Source organism: Plasmodium coatneyi, chromosome 10, assembly GCF_001680005.1.
Source record: "Plasmodium coatneyi strain Hackeri chromosome 10, complete sequence".
Lineage (NCBI taxonomy): Eukaryota > Apicomplexa > Aconoidasida > Haemosporida > Plasmodiidae > Plasmodium > Plasmodium coatneyi.
This window is the reverse complement of record NC_033565.1, coordinates 753,644-774,438: the sequence shown is the minus strand read 5'-3', so window position 1 is coordinate 774,438 and position 20,795 is coordinate 753,644. Positions and strand designations below refer to the sequence as shown.

Sequence of the window (20,795 nt, the reverse complement as noted above, 5' to 3'; positions counted from 1 at the left end):
GAAAATTGAGGGAACGTCGAACGAGCAGGATGTGGGAGGAGTGCCCAATAAGGGTCGTTTGCCTGACGATATACTTCGTGCTCAGTTCACCTTAGCGCAAATTTGATGGAGAAGTAGCGTAAAACTACCCTTCCGTATTCTTATCAGCCTGCTATAGGAAATTCACTTATTCCATGCGCGCGTAATATGTGTTGGAGTATGTTCATTCTTTGCAGCCCCAAGGGGGGAATTCACCAAATTAAAAAAAAAAAATAAATAAAAATAAAAACCCGGATCCTTTTTAATACAATTTCATTTCCCCCCTTAGTATTCCCATTAGGGGAGAATTCGCCAAACAGTTCACCATTTTTTCTTTTTAATTTCCATCACTTTACCCATTCGTATTTACATACTTGCACGACGTGCTTGGGTGCACATTTTTCAGGAGCATATGCATCATGGGAAGGAGGAAACCAAACAGGATCTGCATCCTCGTTTAATAATCAACTAGTTACACCTGTTAAGGGTTGATCCGTCTCCCAGCTGATACCCACCATTCAGTTCAATTAGGCCGACCATGATATAAAAGCAGGCGCATTTGATGGAGTATGCCCCCTTTTGCGATTTCCCTCCCCCGCTCCAATTTTTTTTTTCTAACGGAATGATAGGAAGAAAACGATGCTTGGAAGAGGGTGTGTACTTAGCACGTATGTAGGGAAGGAGTTTCAGTCGGGGGGATCTAAGTTCGTTACAATTAAGAGACCATGCAGGTTGTTCCTCTGCGGTAATAGTGGAACGCACTACTATACGTGTAAGGGGGCTGACAGCCATACGGAGAGGAGGGACACAACGAACAGAAGTGCCCAACTAGGGTTAGTACACTTTTACAGAAAGTACTTATCGCTAGATGGTGGGGGAAGGAAGCACAATGGCACCTCCAAAATGGTAAATGTGATGAGAGTGCACACAGCTAAAATGGTAAAAATTAAGAAGGCAGGCAGGGTGGAGCAAGACACTGTCTCTGTGACAGAGTCAATCCATGTCGAATTTAGCCCAGTGAAAGAGACCAGCGAAGGTTTAATTGCCCTTACGGGTGAAAGAGAAAAATGCAAAAGGTATGAATTCGCCAGGACGGAGGATATCCCCATCTGCGGAGCTGCCAGCGCTGGGGAATTCATAAAAAGAGGGGAACAACTCCAGGAGACAAACAATGGTCATACCAATCAGAAGGGAAGTACCCACCTGGGGATCTACCCTCACTTCAGTAGTTATCTCGAATTGTCAAAGTTTAAATTAACTTTGTGGGTAACCATGAGTAGCACGTTTGGCTATTTCATGCTAGGGGGGTCGAACTTAACCCAACTTGGCTCCCTAATAATAGGTGTATATCTTTGCAGCTCTAGCGCCAATACGTTTAACCAGATTATCGAAAGGGACATAGACAAAATAATGCAGAGAACTAAACGAAGACCACTGGTATGTAATAATAACCAACTATCCTTGAGGAATGCAAAAATGTTTGGTACTTTCACAGCCATCACAGGATCGGCAATCTTATACCATTTAAATAACCCCATAACAGCTCTACTTGGCATATTTAACATATTGCTCTACGCATGTGTGTATACTCCCTTAAAGAGGAGAACACCATACAACACGCACGTAGGGTCAATCGTGGGTTCGATTCCGACTCTAATGGGTTGCACAGCAGTGTCGCAAAACTTACTTGTCCCTGAACCTTGGATCTTATTCATTACACAGCTCTTGTGGCAATTTCCCCATTTCTACTCGATAGCCTACTTATATAAAGACGATTATTTAAAAGGGAAATATAAAATGTTTCCCCTGCAGGATAACCAGAATGGATTATATACAGCCAAGTTGTGTAGTCCCTACTTAATTCTTTTATCATCATTACCTTTTTTGTTTTTTTTTTGTGGGTACACTTCCTACATGTACATTTTAACCTCCCTACTGCCGAATCTTTACATATTTTATAAGTTCCAGGCCATTTTTCGAAATCCTTCCAAGGGGAACATTCGCTCATTTTTTAAGCACTCCCTTTGGCACATCATTATTCTGCTAGCCCTGACTTCCTACCACACGCAGATCCCAGATAATAGCAAAAGGAGCGGGGAAGCGGGTGCAGAGCAGATTGAATGTGACATTCCCAGAAGTGAAGGCAAACCAGAGGAGCTTACAGACACCCCCGAATACGCAATTACCAAATTTAAGAAGCGGCTTCTTAAATTCTGCATAGTTTTTTCATAACCGCCCGTTTGTTGAAATGCCATCCTCAACATCAGCGGTGGAGACAAACCGTTGCATCTATGCAGCATGCACCGCAATGCATTGCATTGTTATGAATTTTTTTTTTTTTTGTCTTTTTTTTCGAATTGGTTCACCCAGAAGGGAACTTAATTTGTAAAGCTCCATCTGGAGTGCTCCGCAGCGAAGCGGAAAAAAGTGAAAGAACAATTCCGGGCAGGTGCTTGCACCATTCGGGTGAGCTGACTGTCGTGTCGTACGTGCATGTGCATGTCGTTTTACTGTATTCAATACGGGTTGCCTTTGCGATGGGGAACTTTTTCTTGGCAAAAAGGGGAACAACTATATCAACCCTAATGCGGAAAGTAGTCCCTGGAGCTTAACCTTTCAAGAGAAAAGGACTTTCTGGATACTTCATCATTTTGGCAACCCGACGCGTAATTTTTTTTAGCCACACATTGGAAGTGCTTTGCACATTTGCGATTTAAAAATTTCTTTACTTTTCTCGTTTTGTTGCTGATGATGTCGAAAGCCGTAACGGCTTGCGCAGCGGCGTGTTGTTTTTACAAGTAAGTTAGCATGTAATGGTTAACGTTAGTGGCAAAGCAGAGGGCAGAAAAAAGAAGTGTGGAGTGGGAAAAAAAAAAAAAAAAAAAAGGCCATTACAGGGAGATAAAATAAAAATCATAAACATCCGACTGTGTAACTTTATCGAAACGAAACACAAAACTTTGCAAGTACGAATACGCAAAAGTGAGGGGGCAGATCCGTTTACTTTTTCTTCGCTCCTGAAACCTTTGTCTTGGCCGTGCCACGTACCTGGTGAAGGGGAAAAAAAAAAAAAATAAAATAATCAGTGGGTGGGCCAGAACATGTACAAAAAAATATATTGCCTAATCAGGCAAGAACAGAACAAATACCACACAAAAAAAAGTTGCACGGCGCACAGTTTCACAGTTGCAGTCGGACAGTCGCGCGGATATACAACCGAGTTGGCGACTAGGTGCTGGGCGCGCCCTCCGTGGATGACACATGCGTCACGTGGAAAATGGCACATTGGCGTAACCGCTGTGCAAAGCAAACGACGGAAAGAAAAAAGCATACCTTCTTTCTTCGGTTTTTCAATTCCTTGGCAGCCCTTCGTCCTGGTTTGTTCTCCTTGGTTATTAACCCTTCCCTAATTTGTCTGTATTTCTTTTCAAATTTTTTAACAGAATCCACGCTGTTGTAAATCAGGCCAAACCCCTTGGTTCTTCCACCTCCGAATAGGGATTTAAATCCGAACAGTACAATTGTGTTAACATTGTTCAGCTTGTACATTTTTGCTAACTTCTCTTTTACGTCCTTCTTCGACACTGAGCCCTTATTGGGATGTAGTATTTCCAGGGCGAACTGCTTCCTTTGCAGCAGGGGGTTGCTCATATATTTCTTCACACGAATTGTGAATTGTTCCGCCATTTTGTTTTTCTTCGTTCAGCACGATGTAGCAGAATTGCGAAAAAACTTTCCAACTGAAAATGCCGTTCCTACGCAGATTTCGAAAGAGGCACAATAAAGTGTAGGTATCCCCGCGGAGGTTGGAGAATCACTCACAGATGCCGCGAAAACTTTTGAGTTTGGTATTTCGGCCGAACGGGACTTACTTTTACGATATATAGCGCTTGGTTTAGCTACTCGATAAATCGTTAAGTCACTAAATTATTGTTTCGTTAACTCGTTAATTCGTAATTATTTTTTTTCTTTTTTGTTTTACTTATTTTGTTTTAATTTATTTATTTTTTTTTTTTCCGGTAACACGTTTACGTAGAAGTATACCACTTGCGGCGTACGCAAAATGTTGACTGAGCCACAATTTTGCGAAAATAAAATTTTCACCTTATACAAAAGAAATCGGCTCACTTTCTTTTTTTTCCTCTTCTCATAATACAACCGTGCAAAAGTGCCCCACAAACCGCAGGCGTATTTTTTATTTCTTGTTTCCCTTTTCCTCTGTCAGTGCCCCGTGAACGTGTACCGACTGTGCGTTCATTTAGCTTACGGTTTGGAGGAAAAAACAGTATGCCGTATGAAGGTGAGAGTATATATACATAGTAGCTTGGAAGGTAGAATTATCATCACCTCGTCAATATCAGCATATATTTTTTTTTATGCGTAAGCCCATTTACCTATAACGGGTGACAAGTATTATTTATATACCACCCCCTATGCACGCCTCGAAGTCGCAGGGGAACGAAATCACCTTTTTTTTTTCCTGCGCCTTGCATCCTTTGGCTGTTCAAAAATACGGCGTTGCAAAAAAAAAAAATTGACCGCGGAAAAAAAATCCCGTCGTGAAGTGCAAGAGGGTCCCATTTTATTTGCACTCAGCAATTTTTTCCAAAAAAAAAAAAAAAAATACATTAAAAGAAGGGGTGGAAAAGAAATGTATACGATTCTGGAAGGCACGTAAAAATTGGCCAAAATCCGGCTAAGCCATTCCTATACATTAATAGGAACAAATTGTTGCCTTTGCGCGGTGAACAGATGATGCCCATATATTTAGGGTTTCCCATTCTGCTTGGGTGCAATTTTGCGCTTCGGTTGCTCCATACTGCGGTACCGTTAACGTGAAGTTACGCTATAGCTAACTACCTTTAGTGTTTCCCCCCCCGCGAAGTGATTAAGGTGCATTGACCTTAGGGGGGGTGGGGAGGTTCCCTCGAAATGAAGTTGGGGAAGGAACTTAGTGAAACACTAAATGAGAGCCATGAAGATAGATTCGCTTCACATGGTTGCTCGCCTGTTTGGTACGTTTTGTAGATTTGTTTGTCCTAAGGGAGAAGCCTTTTTTTTTTTTTTATTTATTTTTTTAATTGGCGAAGATGTTCACGTGGCTCTTGCATCACCACGCGCCGTTGTAATATCGTATCACCGTCGTGCTGAAGAAGGAACCCCATAACAATACGCGGATACAAGGGGTAAATTCACATTTTATATTTTTTTTAAGCGGATATAGGGAAAATCCATTTATAAAAAAAGTTTTATATAGAAGGGAAAAAAAGGAACATACACATGCATGCACATATATATATACCCATATACATTAATGCATACATGCGCACTTCCTTCTTGGTACAAATAAATTACGAACAAGGACACAAAACAAGGGACAAAAAAAAAAAAAAAGGCGAAGGGCAGGGGCATTCATGTGCACACGTGCTTGCGCAAATACATCCTCGGGTCATACATATACGCTGCGGTAGCCTGTGACGGACGCGTGCGTATACTTATGTTGCACTTGGACCAGCACATACACATATGCTATGTACACACGGGGAGGGGCAAAGCTACGTGGACATATTAAAAATGAAAAAATGCACGTGAAAAACTGTTTAAAAAAAAAAACACTCACTTTAAAATTATCTATATTTAAAAATGTAGCATAAACGAAGGGGAAGAACTCCTATGCGTGTGCCAGAAGGGGAGGAAATATGCAACATACATGGAGGGAGAATTGCGCAAGGAAATGCACTGGGGTAGAACGTGCCTTGTGCATTTACCACTATTCGTATTAATTCTTTAATAATGTAAATAAAATTAATTACAAAAAAAAAAAAAAAAATAATTAATACAGTGGGGTGAAGTGAGAAGCACGGCAGCACAGTTTGATACGATAAAAGGGGCGTCATCAAAATTGGCCACGTTCACAGGGGGTCAAAATTTGCTGTTCCCATCTGAATTCGCCAACCGACGGTTTGGAAATGAAAACGGTTTGCATAATCTGGGGTGACCGTGGTTGGGCAAAAGGAGAGGGGTTGTTCCTTCGGGAGGGGGTGAATTCGCCAAAGGATCCTTTTTCCCAATTGGCTACTTGCTCCGCGGGTAAGCTCTTCATTCATCACGAAAAGGTAACACAACACATAGTATTCACACGTGTGGGGATGTTCCTCGAGATAGAAACGAAAGGTGGGAGGTGGGGGTTGAAGCCCCTACTCAGGACTGTACCGCTCATCTGCGAATGAGCCGCTCCCCTGCACTTCAGTAAATCTTGAACTCGAACTTAGCAATGAGGGGCAGGTGGTCGGAGGGGCGAATGGGGCTCGGTAAAGCGCAGTTGGACAGCTGGTAAATGTGCGCCTCCTGCATCAGCTGATTCTCGTCAGCAATATTGACGGTGGAAATAATATTCAAGTTTTCGTCATTGTAAAAAATGTAGTCCAAGCATCCTATGAAGTTCCCGGTGTAGTTGGTAAACAATGGCTCGAAGACCTCCAAGTTGGATGTATACTCTTCCGGGTTAAGCTTCTGGGACAGTAGCTTGGATATAGCGTAAGCTGACTTCAAATTTAAGTTGTGCCCAAGTGGCAGGTCTGTCAGTAGACTGTACTTGTCTGAACTGAAGTCTTCATGACTCCTGCTGCAGTTTTTTTTATATATCAACTGGTACACTGCACTAGAAGGGGTACTGTTAAAATCTCCACATATAATCAAACTTGGAACGGTTTCATATTTTTTTATAAAATTTATCCTCAGGTATTCAACTACCTTGACCAATATTTGTGCTTGCCAGATTTTCACGTAATTGGCTTCGGGATTTGCTACAATGTGCGTGTTGGCAACAATGATAAGGTTTCTATTTGGTTTTTCCTCGTTGTTTTCCTCCTTACTGTCATACATTTTTGAATACTGCTGTATGTATTCGAGCAGTATAACCAACGCCACGTTATCCTTTAACAGTCGCTTCACCAATGATGGGTTTTTCTGAATATCCTTTGGCAACGTAAACACTGAGGCTTCCTTGATCAGCTTGCTAAACTCTAAGGCGTAGGTTTCCACAAACTTCAACTTTTTTTTGTTGTAAAATATAGCGCATCCGTCTATGGTGTACTTTCCTCCTCTTCTCTTTCCCGAGGGGGAAGTAAATATTTCCTTCGTCTTCTGTTTGTAGACGCCTTCGTAGCCGAACTCGCTCAACGAAGGTTTGAAAAAGTCCAAGAAGTGTTCATTTTGTATTTCCTGCGGTAAAAAAAAGGGGGGACGTTAAAAAAAAAAAAGGGAAAACTTAAAATACTGACATGATGAGCATAGGCCAATTGACGGAGTAATCACCGCACAAGACCCACCTGCAGGCAGACGATGTCCGGGCTGTTGTTCAAAATTTCCTGAATGATCTTTGTCTTGCGATAGGACCAAGCCAGCATGTACGGGTCGCAGTGGGGGAAGGCCTCAACAGTGCCGTATATTTCGGCCAGCACATTCCATGTCATTATGGTGAACTGGTTGTTCGGATTGCTCACATTGGAATTCTTAAAACACGTTACGTTATAGTTCGGGGAAATAGTCACATTGGGGATACAACAGCCTGTAATTATTTTGTGATAGATGTTGGGGTCCCTTATGTTGTTCCACACTTGGTCATCCAGTATGTAGACTTTTTTCTTTTTCCGCTTCTTCTTCTTCTTCTTCAACTGAAGGGCGTTTTCCTGGGTCGGCTGGATTTGATTCTTTTCCCTTTCGAGAGTGAGTTTTTCCGTGGTGGTTTTTCCCTCCACTTCTGCCGTTGCACTTTTACTAGGACTAGTGGACATGCCACTTCTGTCACCCTCATTCGTTTGCTTATCCTCGACGTTTTCTACAGAGCATCCATTTGCAGGCGTCGTCACGTTGTTCTGCTTCAATTCGGTTAACCCATCCTTTGAGTCACCACTCTGGGGGTTTAACCCATTTGTTGGTTCTCCTTCACTATGTACAAACATCGCTTCATCGTTACGCACAAAGGTATCGTTGTTGCCCCCGTTGTCCATACAAGTAATGCCAAAACTGTTCATTCTATTTTCGTTTCCTTCGCTTTCTTCATTTACGCTGTGATTAGGGACATTCTTGGTTGTGTACTCTCCCTTGGTTGGGTCCTTACCCTCATCTGCTGGTGAGCTACACACATTATTGTCCTCATTCAACGTGCCATCAATATGCAACGTTTGCTTCCCGTTTGCCTCCGTCGAGGTGAACACCGCGGAGGTTCCTTCATCGTTCAGGTTGGTAGTGTCTGCTTCCCCATTGACGATGCCGTTTCCGTCGGTGAACTGCCCTGAGTAGGTGTCCTCCTCCTTATGGCTATCAACATACTGCATACCACTGAAACTTTCTACCTGGTCCGACTGCACACCTGCATAACGCGAGCACGCTGCGGGGCTTTGCTTCTTCTCATCGGCGGAGGACAGATTGAAATCGCTGCCCTGGTGCACTTCGCCCTTAAGAAGTTCGTTAACCGGGCCAACTGTGCAATTTTCTTCCACCTGACTGGCATCCCCACTGCTATCCTCGTCGACACTACTACCCTCACATTCGTCAGAGCTGGTTGTCCCATTCTCCGATGACATGGTATTTTTATCGAGCAGCATAGTCTCCAGCATGATTTGGTGACCCACGTCTTTCAAGCAAGGGATGTAGTTCCTCTCGTTGTTAATTATTTCCCACTTTTCCATGTCCGGCGAGTTTAGCAACCCAGACTGTATTAACGAATTGTAGTGCTTCTCATCGAACTCGATATTCTTCTCATAATTATCCCAATCGAACGGTGAGCAAGGCACACCATAGGTATGCAGATTCGGGTGGGAAGGAATATTAATGAGACCATTGCTTCGATAATACTTGTGCAAGTGATCGAATCCTTTCATGAAACATTCATACGAGCAGAAGCATCTAAACGTGACGGTGCATTGCAAGCAAGCAATTTTTTGTGGGTGGAAGAAGCAAACGGTTCGAGGAGGTCCTCTACTCCATCTGTAGAAAATATTAACAGTTTTTCCTATGGGGTTGTTCTCATTGTCTTCGTCGTCATCGTACAGATGTCCATATTGATCTTTTATTATAACAACAGGGTGTAACTCACAACTCTCCACCGGAGTTATGGGTTCTTTATTTTTCGTGGGTCCCCAAATGAGTTCACATCTGATAATTTCCGCCAAATATTTTTTCTTCTTATTTTCAAGAAGGTTAATTTTGTTTATATTTATTTTAATATTTTTCACGTGGGTTCTTTTTTCTTTCTTTACCTTCTTCTTTATTGTATGGTTTTCTTCTAAGCACTTCATGTGTTGGACGCTAGTGCCTGCCCCACTGGTAGACGTTGCAATAGCAGTTGCTATGGCTGTTGTTAATGCGCTCGCAGGATCATTCTCGTTGATCCGTTCTGTCATTTCGCTATTATGTATATATTTTGGTCTCCCTGGAGGAGGATCCTCTAGTACATAGTTTATGCCCCCTCTATCGTGCAACATGCCACTTCCGTTGCTTTCCTTCGTAGGTGATGTCAATTCGTACTTGGCAACTTTACTTTCTAACAACTCTTTATTTTTGTTTCTTTTAATTTTATTTCCACTGGAATTTCTGGTTCCCCTCCTCATAACAGTTTTTAAAAACAAATTGGACGCCTTCTTAAATGTATCGTTGATGTAATTCATGCCGAAGTTTCCCTTGGAGCTGCTCACTGTGTTGTTCATGCCACTCAGCAACAAGTTATTCTTTTTCCCTACCATACTGTTCAGCATATTCCCAGATGTGTTACTAAGCTCGTTAGAATACTGACTGATGTTGTTTATAGAAGATGTGCCTCTGCTGTTGTTCAGTGTCGATGTCATTCCTCCGTTTAGGTAATTCATAGGAAGGTTGTTCATGTACCCATGGGGGTAGGACTCCCCACTAGGCCCGACGAAGGTCTCCACATTCTGGGGGGGGAAACTCTCCCTGTTGGGTGAAGCGAAATTGTCCACATTTGGGGTGGCAAAGCTGTCCACATTTGGGGCAGCAAAGTTATCTACATTGGGGGCGGCAAAGTTGTCTACATTGGGGGGGGCAAAACTGCCTATGTTCTGGCCACCGTAGGTTTCCATGCTTTGGTTTGGATAGTTCTCCATGTTGGGGTTCATGTAGCTGTCCATAAGGGGATTCACGAAGTTGTCCATGTGCGGGGTGGAATAGTTCTCCATGTGGGGGCTCGCGTAGGTGTCCATACTCTGGTTTGGGTAGTCCACATTCGGGTTTACATAACTGTCCACATTAGGGTTAGCATAACTATCCACGTTCGGATTAGCATAACTGTCCACATTAGGACTTGCATAATTGTCCCCATTGGGGTTCACGTAGTTATCCACGGTGGGGTTGTCATAATTGTCCATGCGGGAGTTGGCATACCCATCCATGGCTACGTTTGCGTAGCTGTCCATAATTGGGTTCACGTAACTGTCCATGACGGGGCTGCCATAGTTGTCCAAATGGGGACTCCCGTAAGTATCTATGTTGGGGTTCAGGTAGTTGTCCATGTTGGGGGTGGCATAATGGTCCACACCTTGGTTTGCGTAGTTATCCACATTCTGGTTGGCATAGTTATCCACGCTCTGGTTAGCGTAATTATCCAAGGTCTGTCCAGAAAACGGGGGTACGTTGTGCCTTGCGTAGCCATTCATGCTTCCAACCTTTCCATTATACATAACACCTCCACTGTCGTACAGTAAAACATTGTTCACGTAGCTTTGTCCACCCGCTAGGTCGTTCATGTGATTCTTGCTACTGTTTACTCTATTATTTAATGTACTGTTGGACTTGTTCGTTTGGAAGGTTGTTCCGTTTAAGCTTCCTACGTTATTCATGCTCTCGTTAAGGTTCCCCTCCCCACCCCCACTGTTGTACACCTTGTTCCCACTGGTAACCATGCCGTTGCTGCTGTTTAGGACGTTGGTAACGCTCGCATAGCTGCTGTTCAGCAAATTATTATTTTCTCCGTTCAACATGGGGTTCATGTTGCTGTTGCTCAGCATGTTGTTGTAGGTTCTGCCCCCCAATAGGTGGCTCTCATCCTTCAGTACGTTGCCCACGCTGTTGCTGCTCCCCAGGTTGCTGCTGCTTACGTTGCTGGGCAGGTGATAACTCCCCAGGTTATTACTTCCTATGTTATTACTTCCTAGGTTATTGCTTCCTATGTTATTACTTCCTATGTTATTGCTACCCAGATGATTACTCCCAACGGGGTGGCTAGCCATATGATACGCAGACATATTATTCCCCCCAGCGTTGCTTCCACCCAACGCACTCCCCCCTACCTCACCGGCGTTGTTAAAAATATTCATCTTGGAGCTCATGCCCAGATCGACTCCCTCACTGGAGAAGTTCAACTTATTATTATTATAGCTTTGCAAATTTTTGCTACTCGTGTATTTTTTCCCTATATGATTGTTACTGGGGTGTATAATATTGCTAGGCGTTCTCTTATCACTCCCTTTGGTAATGCTTAGCCGATTATCCTTACTGCTCAGATTGAGGTTCATATGATTGTTTCTGTTGGTACCAATAGCATTGTTCGTTTTTATATTGACGACGTTGTTGTCCTTGACATTTTTCACTTCACTGTGACTGCCCCAAGTTTTGTTGTGGACGTATCTTTTGCCCGTCTCGTGGTCGAGAAATTCAGACATGGAGGTCGGGTCGAAGGAGCCCTTATACTTGTCATACGTGCTGCTTAAGTCTTGAAAATGGTAGTTCCCCATTTCGTGCGATTTGAAGAAATTTTTATTCATGTGGAATTTACCGCTCAGGGATAGTCCCCCGAGGTTGCCCAGGCTACTGCCAAGGTTGCCATGATTGCCTGCACTACCAACAGGACCAGTGTCACTGCCCTGACCACCGCCACTGCCGATGTTGTTATTGCCCAACTTGAACATATCACTTCGAGGCTCCTTCTTATAGCTGAAACTTTTGTTGTCACTGGAGTCCATCATGTAGCCCCCACTACTATCGCAGTAGAGATCCAAGTGAACTTTATTGAATGCCCCCCTTCTGGAGGTACTCATCGTGGGGATATCACTTTTGTTATTGCTGTAATAGTAACTGTAGTGTGGGGAAAAGTTTATCGAGCTGTCTATATTTTTATTCTTCCCAATCATACTACTTTCGAGGAGTAACTCATTTTTGACCATTTTGCCATCTCCTTGGTCTAGCAGGCAGTTTGCATTCGCACCTGTGATAAAGTCTTCCCTTTTATTCTTCCTATTGTGAGGAGAATCATTTTTCCTGTTTTGTGGGGAATCGTTTTTTTTGTTCTGCCCCGATTCGTTCTTCCTATTTTGAGGCGACTCGTTCTTTCTGTTATGCCCTAAATCATTCTTCCTATTTTGGGGAGAATCCATTTTTTTGTTTTCCCCCTGATCGTTCTTCCTATTTTTCGGGGAATCCATTTTCTTATTTTGCATCATTTCATTTTTTTTGTTTTGTGGAGAATCATTCTTCTTATTTTGTGGCGAGTCGTTCTTCTTGTTTTGTCCAGATTCGTTCTTCCTATTTTGCGGTGACTCGTTTTTCTTGTCTTGGTGCTGTTCCCCCTTCTTGTTCTTGGCCTTTTTATTCTTTCCGCTGTTTTTGTTGTCCATATTGAGGATAATGCTTGGACCGCTATTCAAGCCGCCACCCAGAATGACGTTAATGCTGCTGTTTGGGGTGTTACTCGGATTGCTATTCACGATGTTGTTTTGGTTGCTAATTGGAAGGTGCTCCTTCTTCTTGTCATCCTCCTCTTGATCGTTGGAGTCAAACTCCTTGGCTTTCCCCTTCGAAATGGACTTATCCTTCTCCCTTTCGCGCTCTTCATTTTTTCCTTTCGCTTTATTGTCTTTGTTTTTTTCCTTATTTTTCCTCTTCCCCTTTTCCTTTTTCTCCTTTGCGTTGTCTCTTTTGCCTTCCACAGAGCCTTCCTCTTGGCTACTCTGGTCCTTCTGTACATGTTCGTGGTGTTCTCCTGGAGTTGCTTTATCACGCGCACTATCTCGGAGAGCATACCTGCTGGAGTTGTCCCCCCACATCTGGTAGTAGTCCTGGTCATACGCCTCCTCTTCATCTTCGTCATCATCATCCTCATCGTCCTTATTTCCTTTCCCTTTTTTTTTTTTCTTTAAATTTTCCTCTATCCTCAAATTCTCCTTTAGCAACTTGTTCAACTCCAGAATGTTGCTTTTTCGAATTTTAATATCCTTCGACATGCTGTTCATGTTGCTCTCCTCCTTGTTTGGATTTTTTTTATTCTTATTAAATTTGGGCTTAAATTGTTGGGTGTTTTTAGGGGGTTCTTTTGAGCTTTCCGTGTGGCTGCTCATCCCGTGACCGCTAACTTTGTAATTTTTCACTGTGTAATTACTCATCCCGCCTGGAGTTTCCTTCTCCTCCATCCCGGGTATCTTTTTCATGTCTACGCCCCGATCGGCAAAAATGCTCTGCACATGTTCGGAACTTTTTTCACCCATGGGGGAAGAGGCCGGCAAGGCCCCAGTCACATTATCATATTTTTTGCCAGTGTTTATGTTCTTATCTAGCATACCCGGTGGAGTATTCATGTAGATGTTAACCCCTTGATCCTTCAACACAGGTGTTACACCTTTGTTGTCTGTGCCGCCCCTTTTTCCACTTTTCTTTTCCTCTCCTTTGGCATACATGGTGTCTTCAAATTTATGACTCAGTTGATTGTCATTACTTTTATTCTTTTGAAAGAACATGAAGTTCCCCCTTGGGGAATTATCCATGGTACAAAATTGAGGAGGGAAGATAACTCTTTGTTGGATATGCACCACGCAAGCTCAGGCACAACGTCCTAACAGATGTACGTACCGCGTGTGCAACAAAAAGTTTCGCTGATGCGTTGCAACTCGGTAGAGAGGAACGAGTCAGTGTTGTATAAAAGGTACAAGTGTTTTGCTTTGCAGTACATTCAAAATTTTGAAGTAAAAAAAGAGAAAAAAAAAGAAGCATGAAAAGGGGAAAAGCACGAAAATAAGCAAACGATGCTCATCATTTGAATAACACATTACACGTAAAACTCTCTGTTTCTCATGGGGTTCGTTTCTCAGTATACCCTGAATGGTTTTATAAGAAAAAAAAAAAAAAAAACAGCAAAAATTATGAACAGTTCACATTTTCACTATATATGAATATATATATATATATTTGTGTTTCCTTCGAGAGAGCCACGTATACACACATTTGGTTAATTATGTGTTCGCAATGGTACCACCAGCGCCATGCGTACGATCAGCAACAGTCTGTACCAACGCGCTCGACGCACGCATCGCGCATACCGGTGTAAACCTGTACACACATATGCAAACACACGTTTGTACACACCGTGCTTTCGTAGGTAATAGGGCATGCCGTTTTGTCTGCATGTGCCCGGTGAATGCAACTCATAAGTTAAGCATCGCCACCGTACACATGCATACTTGTTGCTGGTGACATACACACGTAGGGGAAAGGTACTTCTCCTCCTTCCGACTTGTGAAGGGGAAGCAACCAAATGGGTGTATATGTACACGGGGGGATGCGAACGGGGGGTTGTGTGGCTAGTTGTAAGGCGCGTTGTGCTTCGAATCGTACGGGAGTACGCGCCAGAAAAACTATGTTAAAAGTGAATAAAACAAGGCGGCCGAGTAAACGTTCGCACAATTTTCAAAAGGTTTAAATAAGTCATGCGTGCAGGGGCGCATAGGTTGACACATACGCACATACGGATGAATAAGCTAAGGCACGAATATACGCCCGCACGAGCGTATTCAGGTGCGTACACGTTTGTGCGTATATGCATGAGTGAGCGGCACGTGACCGTTGCTACACTCACGGATAGGAATAAATGAGAGGATCATTTCCGTTGGTACAATCACCGATGGGTATTATGCATACGCAATCGTTCGTTTAATCGTATGAGGGCGTGGATGCGCGTGTAGTGGAATGCACTTATACGCGTATTCACTCCCAAACGTACTTCCATCCGTACTTTTAAAGTACCCTGTGCGCACTTTCAAACGTACGTACCCGTGCATCCGCCCGTACGCTCACGTATATTCGCCTCTTCGTACATTTCACATATGTACATGCTTTAAAAGGAAGAGGTTACACAAAACCAGTGAGTTCACATACTGGGTTAGCACGAGGGGATAAATTTGGTTATATATAAATGGGGGAGAAAAATTAGGAAAAAAAAAAAAAAAAATTCAAATTGATCGAACGCGAAAATCTCCTTATAGTGCCACTCTGGTTAGCGTTCATTCAGTACATGGTATCACAGTGCGCAATGAACAATGCACAATTTTTTTTTTTTTTATTTTTAATTTTTTTTTTCTTTTTCTGCAGTGGCAATTACTCTGTATGAATTATTTTTGGAGGCTGTACTCCATCACGTTAACATATAGAAGAGGAGTGTACACGTTCGTGCGCATCTGTGTGACTACGCGGATTTATGTAGCAGAACGTATGCGAAGTGGGAATATTTTACATTGTGGAATATGTGCGGCGAAATATGCAAAGGTAATGTACATAATACTTTTTGTCCGATGCTTGATGTGGTTAGCACGCCTCGTTGCATCGCTTGATCGCTGTGTCACACCTTGGCACAGGGAAGTAGCACGCCCTCCTACGCCAAACAAGGGAATCCGCAACACGCGTAATAGGGCGATTATGCAATAATTGCGCGCTAACTTTGCAAGCCCAACATTTATTTGAAAGAATACCTTGTGTACATTATATACGTGAGTCCGCACACCTGCTCCCCCATCTCTTCTGCTTTAACGGATTGCAGAGAGATAAATGGTTCCCTGGCGATGTCATGCGTTGGGAGGTGGAAGAATCACGTGGCCCCATTATCCCAACCACCACACCGTCGCATGGTTCCACTCCTTCTGGGGTAAAAATAAATCCGCGCAAATTTCGCCGCACCGGGGAAAATACGAGCGACGTTTTTTTCATTTTGGTTCGCCCCATGTGTAGTGCTCCCATGGCTACTTCCGTAAATGTGCACATCGAGTAAGAGTCAGGTATTTATTAAAGGATGGAACGTCGAAAGCACGGGGCCACGTTGGGTGTATGCAACTGTTCCGACTTCACCAGGGGGAAGGCGTCTTTTTGTGAAAGATGCAATCACGGTGAACAATAAGGCAGTGTATATCGGATGACAGGCGGCAGAACCGCAGAGCCATAGCGCGAAGTTTGCACAGCAGTAAAAATACCAAAAGATGGTGCAAAAATGGGGTGAACGGTTTCGCTGAATGTACACGCACATGCGTAATGGCTTTTTACATAGTGCAAACCGCGGGAACAAAAAAAAAAAGAAAAAAAGCACACCTGTTTCACGCCCCAAAATGTTCATCACTCGCTCCCTTTGACGACACGGTATGAACACAGCTAAGCTACTTTTACCTCCTACTTACAACCACTTCTTTCCATTTCTCCAGCGGGGTATAAACATTTTCCTCTTACAATCAGCTATAATTTGTAAAGGTACGTGGTGGGGTTATCTACCTTTCAGTTTTGTATCCTTTCGGAGCAATCTCCAGATGTATTGTTTGTCTTATATCTGACATGAATACTTTGCCAAGATTGGTGAAGCACAAGGGGAAGGGCGTTCTTAAAAAGGGGCATTCAGGGGGTGTTCCCCAGCTCGGTCATTATTATATGTGAAGGGATGTGCATTTACCCAAGCAAGTGTTATCCCAATACGGCACTTGTTTTCTAGGCCATTTTGTATGCATCCTCATTTTTAGCGATTGTGAGCGGTGATCTTTTCCTTTTCATTCTTCTCAAGTAGTCAATACACCCAAGCGGAGAGTACACCGCGGAGGAGGGGGTGCAACTTATTTTTTAAAAAATGATCCCTCGTTTGGTAGGATAACCTTCCTTGCGAAGGGAGAGGGGTTCCTTTTCTTCCGCTATTCTCCCCCGATGGAACTTCACCTATTAGCATTTTTTTTTTTTTTTTTTTTTCCACCAGTTCCCTTTCAAAGCACCACAATTTTTTATCAACCCGTGAAATGTCCTCTATATGCGAAGGGAAAATACACCCGCGCATATTTTGTTCAAGCGTGGGAACATCCCGAATTTAGGAAAAAATATGTGAGTTTTTTTTTTCCTTTCAATTTTTCTGCCCCACGTGCAGAAGCTAAAGGAGGAGGGGGCGCCTTTTAGGGTCGTAATTACCGCAGGGCGAAGCGTAAGATAGGCGACCCGATCCGGTAGAAGGGATCAACTTGACGGGCCCATGTTGCCAGTGCGATTGAACAGCGGCAACTATGGGAATTCCGAATGAGTAACTGCAGCAGAGATTTACAAACATTTTTGGAATCCTTCTGTGTGGGATTAGCCAGGCTTCTCTCTTTACCTACCAGCATAGTGATTACTGTCCAGCTGGTTCACTAATTGGGGGACGAGCCCAGATGAATGGCCCTTTACCAGGCGAAGCAACTGGGGTAGACCCGCCAGAACCCCCAAATGAGGAACTCATAAATGTGAGGAAAACGTTTCTTGGAGAAGAGGAAGATGAATACACAAAGAGCAGTCGTCGGTACTTACATGACCAGGAGAACTACGTGAATAGAATAAAAACATACAACGTATGGGTAAAAAAACCTGCACATCTATCTGCACTCCTTTTGGCTAGGAACGGGTTCATATGTGAAAATGAAACCACGGTAAAGTGCGAAATGTGTGGATGCAAATTTGTGTATGAAAAGGACACGTATTCTATGTACACAAAAATAAATGACCTATGTTTGCTCCATTTGAAAAATTGCCCCTGGAAAGGGAAGTTAATGGATCTGCAGATTCTCCACCTGGATGGGGAGTCTTTAAAAAGGGACAACCTACTTAGGGAGTACCAAAATGTTATCACGTTCATGCAAAATGGTACACACGATGTGCCATATATTGACATAAAAAAAACGATTAGCGACTTTCTCCTAATTGTTAAAAAGCACCTGATGAATGAGGACTCGAAGAAGAAGTTTCTGCTCTTCAGTTGTTATGTAGAATTATTCAAGAGCCACTACGTGGAAATATTTAAGAGTCACAAAAATCTGGTCGACCGAGGAATGCAGCTTATTCGATCGAATTACAAACATTTGAAGAACCACCTTGTGGATGAAGCCTTTTTGAACAACCTGACATATGACCCCCTAGACGTACACACGTACATAAACATCGTAGCAGATGCGAATGGCAGGACACAGAGAGTGAGCCACCCTAATGAAGACCTCAACATGTACTTCAAAATTGTAAAGCAGCTGAAGAACTGCGAATACGAGGATATCAATATTTACAAGCTCATCGCGTTGTTGGGGTGGACATATAAAACGCCTCCTCAGGGGGAGGACTCAAATGTCCCTTCGCAGATCCTCTACTGTAGGTACTGCTTTAGGGAAGTTAATTTGGCTGAGTATTCTACCCTTTCGAGAAAGCACAACAAGTTGGATTTGTTCAAGATTATCGATGTACAGCCCTCGGGGGAGGTCCCCAACCCGTCGGTGGACGACGCTCGGGTCGCGCTGGAACGCCTCACCGGGTTGGCGGATGGCTGGATTGAAACGGACGAGGAGGAGGAGCAAGAGGAGGGTGAAGAAAGGGATAGTGAAGTAAGAGTGGGTGCGGAAAAGGGCAGCGAAGAAAAGGAAGAAATAGAAAAAGAGGTGATAGAAAAGAAGCAGGAAGAAATTAACGGCCTGGCAGAGGATGGAGGAGAAATGCCAGGGAAAGAAAAAAAGGAGGAAGAAAATAACAGCGGTGAAAAGGAAGGTAACGAAAATGTAAGCGACGACACGAAGGGCGAACCCAATGAGGAAGGCGGCACAAAAGATCTTCCCACCGAGGACGAAAGAGACGGCCAGGAGAACGCCGAGGAGCAGGAGGGGTTCTCCTTCAAGTGGAGCATCAAGCAGTTCTTTCGCGCAAAAAAAAGCACCGATGACGCCTCGCCAAGTGAATGCCCCCTGACGAGCGTCAACCAGGACGGGTTAACCCCAAATAAGAAAGGAAACGCACTGTGTGCAAAGAAAAGAATAAAAAAAAAAGTGCAATTGGAAAATATACTTAGTCGTGTATTCCTGGAGGTAAGTAGCTACACAGAGGACGAAAATTTATTTAGCAAAACTGCGCATGATTGTTACGTATTGAAGGGGGGTCCCCACTTGGCCCATTTGGATAAGGAGCGCACGGTATCGGAGGACGATACGGATGGGGCCAACTGTACAAATAATACTGTGGGCTACGGGGACACGGTTAGCAGCACACAGAAGCGCACCATTCGAGCGTTCAACTTGATTGAGAACCATCGGGCCTTCTGTCCATACATGACGGAAGACCTGTACTCGTTCTCCAAGATAACGAGACTCCTCTTCGAGTTGGTCATGTCGGAGTTTCAGCGGCGGTACGTTATGAGGTAGTAGGGGTAAAAAAGAACGCCCTTGAGCTGCATAAAGTTTAGACCTTCCTTTTATTAATTAATTTTTTTTAATTTTTTTTTTTATAATTTCGGCTTCCATTTGTTCCACCAAGATGCGTAACTCACATCCTAGTTGCTAAATGAAGGGATGGACTTTCCATAAAGCATCCACAAAAAATGTCCAAAGGGGAATTTCCCTTTTGTCAGTAATTCCACTGGTCATGTACCACAAAGGGGGGTTACTTTTTTGTTCTTCTCCCTCTGGTTGACATGGCAGTTTGCACGAGTTATTTTCCCCGACCGGCGGTTGCAACACATAGTTTCCTGCTCATATGTAAAAAAGGGAATCTGGAAGCAACTGCATGGATAAATATGCACATCGAGGGGGTGAAGAGAGAACGCCAATAGCGGAATGGTCAAGTTGCTAATCGATCAACCAATTGGAAGTTTGAAAAAAATGGAAATTTTGTCAAAGGGGTAAAGCTTAAAAGCGAGGGTCCGTAGCTGCTCGAATTGGCGACGTGCACACGTTTTTAGGCCTTATCAAACCTGCGCGCAAAGGTAACCCCGGCGAGTGACATACCTACACAGGGGGTATATTACCCCTCTGCATACATAATACGTATATATTTACGCCGTGACATGGGGGCCGGAGTGCTCCCCAGGAATGACATTAAAGTGGCAAAAAGATAAATCCCTTGGTGGGAATAAAATTTGTTCAAAGGGAGTTTTTTTTTTTTTTTTTTGCAACATGGCTATTTGGAACTGCTGGGGGGGCAAAAAGGGGGGATGCATATATAGGCATATATATACGTTACATATATAACTGCATATATATACATACCTACATAAATTAAATACTTACAATATGTACCACCGCTTGGGCGAAAAGGAGGCGCTGCGGAGGGGTAATTGCGCAACAGGAAATGCATACGTAACGCGAGTAAATAAAATACGTATATAGGGGCAGCATATATTGTTTACATATAGCGGCCATTTTTACGGCATTACGCGACGTTTTTTTTCCCGCGCGCGTTCGTAAAATTGCGTTATACTTTTGAGAGCACCCTCGCAGGAAAGTACCATCATCCCCCCACCTCTTTTCTTCCTTGCGGAGCTGGCCAGGGCGCAATTATCTGTGCCGACGTGTACATGTACATACGCCGGCCGCGCGAATACGCCGCGTATTAAAGTTAAATACGCACTGCATGTATTTAATATGCGGAAACAGGCGAAAATATGCGGTACATATGCGTACATATTGCGTACAATATGCGTGGTTAAAAAAAAAAAAAAAAAACGCAAAAAAACAAAAAAGTAAAACATACGC

General features: G+C 43.4%; 4 protein-coding genes across 4 annotated transcripts; 2 read left to right on the top strand and 2 right to left on the bottom strand.

Moving 5' to 3' along the window:
- Positions 1-657: 657 nt before the first annotated feature.
- PCOAH_00029690 (Cytochrome c oxidase assembly protein (Heme A: farnesyltransferase)) lies at positions 658-2,250 on the top strand (the record flags this gene model as incomplete). The annotated part of the gene is made up of 1 exon (XM_020059771.1): positions 658-2,250. One exon carries the CDS (start codon positions 658-660, stop codon positions 2,248-2,250), a length of 1,593 nt encoding a protein of 530 aa, XP_019915455.1.
- Positions 2,251-2,815: 565 nt separating this feature from the next.
- Positions 2,816-4,051, bottom strand: PCOAH_00029680 (40S ribosomal protein S24; the record flags this gene model as incomplete). The annotated part of the gene is made up of 2 exons (XM_020059770.1): positions 2,816-3,066; positions 3,352-4,051. 2 exons carry the CDS (start codon positions 3,703-3,705, stop codon positions 3,019-3,021), a joined length of 402 nt encoding a protein of 133 aa, XP_019915205.1.
- A 2,213-nt stretch (positions 4,052-6,264) lies between these two features.
- On the bottom strand, positions 6,265-13,790 carry PCOAH_00029670 (Endonuclease; the record flags this gene model as incomplete). Its single annotated transcript, XM_020059769.1, has 2 exons — positions 6,265-7,242; positions 7,350-13,790. 2 exons carry the CDS (start codon positions 13,788-13,790, stop codon positions 6,265-6,267), a joined length of 7,419 nt encoding a protein of 2,472 aa, XP_019915398.1.
- Positions 13,791-17,465: 3,675 nt separating this feature from the next.
- On the top strand, positions 17,466-19,466 carry PCOAH_00029660 (Uncharacterized protein; the record flags this gene model as incomplete). Its single annotated transcript, XM_020059768.1, has 1 exon — positions 17,466-19,466. The coding sequence occupies one exon, from the start codon at positions 17,466-17,468 to the stop codon at positions 19,464-19,466; it is 2,001 nt and encodes a 666-aa protein (XP_019915459.1).
- Positions 19,467-20,795: the final 1,329 nt, after the last annotated feature.